Consider the following 2844-nt stretch of genomic DNA (forward strand, 5'->3'; position numbering starts at 1 on the left):
AGGGGACAGAGTGGCTGGAGAGCAGCCAGGCAGGAAGGGAGCTGGGAGAAGGGAGAGAACATGAGCCAGAGTGTGCCCAGGTGGCCAAGAAGGCCAATGGCATCCTGGCCTGGCTCAGGAAGAGTGTGGCAGCAGGAGCAGGGAAGTGATTCTTGGCCTGCACTCAGCGCTGGGGAGGCCACCCCTGGAGTGCTGTGTCCAGCTCTGGCCCCTCAGGTCAGGAAGGACATGGAGGGGCTGGAGCAGGGGCAGAGAAGAGCAACCAGGCTGGTGAAGGGACTCAAACACAAGTCCTATGAGGAGAGGCTGAGGGAGCTGGGGTTGTTGAGCCTGGAGAAGAGGAGGCTCGGGGGGGACCTCATCACTCCCTGCAACTCCCTGACTGGAGGTTGTAGCCAGGTGGGGGTCTGTCTCTTCTCCCAGGCAGCTCTCAGTAAGACAAGAGGGCACGGTCTTAAGCTGTGCCAGGCGAGGTTTAGGTTGGATATTAGGGAAAAACTTTTTATAGAGAGGGCAATCAGGCATTGGAATGGGCTGCCCAGGGAAGTGGTGGATTCTCCGTCCCTGGAGGTTTTTAAGATGAGACTGGATGTGGCCCTCAGTGCCATGGTCTGGGAACCACAGTGATAATGGATCAAGGGTTGGACTTGATGATCTCAGAGTTCCTTTCCAACCCGGCTCATTCTATGATGCTGCAAATGGCTAAAGTGATTCTGGGAATGAACAGAAGCACAAAACAAACTCTATCATGCGATCCTAATTTTAAATTCCAACAGTATTGAGTTAGATTTTCCAGAAGTGAATGCAAGAACAGTGCTACTTTCTCCTCCATCTGTACTTTTAGGAGTAAACTTTTGATTAGCTATGGTAAATACGTCCTTTTTCCTTCTGATGGAGTAAATTCACTGAAATACATGTACACAGATCCTTCTATCATTTGAAAGATCACATCATTTATGCTGGGTTCGTATTTCTTCTTAAAATTTTTATTTTAAAAATATATCTTATTTATGGCTAAGTTACAAGTGAGTGGTAATAGCTGCTAAGCTAGGGAAGGGAGAGGTTTCTGTTTTGGTCAATATACCTTCTCTTGGACTGCATATCTGCAGACTAGTCAAAGAATGAACACATTAGAGAACAGATTAAGACAAATCCTTGAATATATAGTTACTACTGTCAAACTTCAGAAGTCAGTTTGCAAGGGATAAAACCTTTTCTTGAAAAACGCATTAGAGTAATTTTATTTCTGTCATAATCTCCAATGCTAGTATTTCATATAACTTTAATATTTTATCTTTGTCTGTACAGCTAACAGTATACATGATTGCTTAGATCCCATCTCCCTTAAACTGAATCTTTGATGTAGTTTACTAGTATTTTACCTACTTTCTGAACCTGCAATAAAAAGATTGCATTTGAAAGTCTTGAGATAAGAATGAAAGCACAAATCTCTATACTGTTAGCAGTACTGAAAACATACCTTCTTGTATGCTGTTCTGGAGGTGGTTGACAATAGCTCCCAGGATGGTAGACAGACTCATCACCTGTGCGCACTGTGCCAGGCCTAAGGTAAACAGTTCGTTCCAGCAGGCACGCACCAGGCTTGTATTACAGTCTTGCCTGTAAACAGTAGAAAGTCAATTCTAGGTAGTTTGCATATCATGTTGGTATTACTCTATGTGTAATTATGTTATTTATAACAATTAATAATAAGAATTAATGCATTGCAAAACATTTTACTAAAAGGCATGTATTAACATACTACAAGTATTTCAAAAAGCAAAAAGAAATTACATACAAACTACAGGAAACCATTTAAGGTTATCTGTGAAATGGTGCTCATCAGTTCTTTAGCAAGATATCAAAAGCAACCACTTAGTTTTTACAAATTAATTCTTACTTTTGATTTGCCTTTATTTTCTGTAATCACAGTAATCTCAGATATTGTAGTTATCTTCCCCTCTGCCATCTTCTATTTTATTCTTCGAAACAGAGAATACTGTATAGCCTTCACACAGTTTAAAAATGCATTAAAAAATAAACAGTATCATAACTAAAAAATTCAAAATAGCTGAAAAGTGTTCAGATCAGTGCTTAAATTCATTCAAAAGCAAACTATTCAAACAGGATATGTTCACTTACCCAAGAGCTTGAAATGCAGGTATGGACCTAGCCCAGTGCATAGACAGGAAAAGGAGTCGAGATGCTGACTCACAGATGTAGTGCACATTAAGGTACTCCGGCATTGGACTGGGCATTGTCAGCTGCAAAGAATACAAGTACATTACAATATATACAGTTCAGATATAGTTTTTTATTATCAATAATAACGAGCAAAAACATTCAGACTACTCTCATAGTCAGTCACAAGCAACTGTGTGACAAGAAATCGCTGAAAACTATGACAAATAAGTCATTACTGTGGGCAAGGAATGCAAATTGGGAATAGGAAACAAGAAATTATGTGGGAGAGACCTCATACATCTTAAGTGTTAGTTTGATGTTTAAAGAAGCACATACCTTAAATGTGACATGTGTATCTGTAAGCAAGGGTCCTTCCACTTCAATAATTGGTGTTGACTGATCTCTACTGATTACATGAATATTCCCTCCTCCTGTAGAATCCATCCCATCTGCCAAGGTATGAGCTGCTGTACCATCTGTGGTATTAAGTGCTTTAGCCAAAGTATCAAATGCCCTTAGAAAATAATAAATAAATAAACAATGAAAAGTGCATCCTTACACCCTAAAAAAATTCAGAGTAGTGTTCAAATTAAACACTATAAAGCATTTCCACTTAGAGGTGACATACACAGGAAGTGTTAAAGCTAAGACAGAAGGTCC

At 40.1% G+C, this 2844-nt stretch overlaps 1 protein-coding gene across 11 annotated transcripts in view; it reads right to left on the reverse strand.

Moving 5' to 3' along the window:
* NR2C2 (nuclear receptor subfamily 2 group C member 2) overlaps positions 1-2844 on the reverse strand; it is a 39208-nt gene that overhangs the window by 15428 nt on the left and 20936 nt on the right. For all 11 annotated transcript variants that reach the window (XM_027905872.1, XM_027905870.1, XM_027905864.1 and 8 more), the window contains 3 exons: positions 2521-2698; positions 2143-2264; positions 1481-1620 (listed from right to left, as the gene is read on the reverse strand). In XM_027905872.1, the coding sequence (XP_027761673.1) occupies positions 1481-1620; positions 2143-2264; positions 2521-2698 (440 nt within the window). The remainder of the gene's footprint in view (positions 1-1480; positions 1621-2142; positions 2265-2520; positions 2699-2844) is intronic.

This window comes from Empidonax traillii, unplaced genomic scaffold, assembly GCF_003031625.1.
Source record: "Empidonax traillii isolate 1590-97213 ecotype Southwest subspecies unplaced genomic scaffold, ASM303162v1 scaffold1216:size234177, whole genome shotgun sequence".
Taxonomy (NCBI): domain Eukaryota; kingdom Metazoa; phylum Chordata; class Aves; order Passeriformes; family Tyrannidae; genus Empidonax; species Empidonax traillii.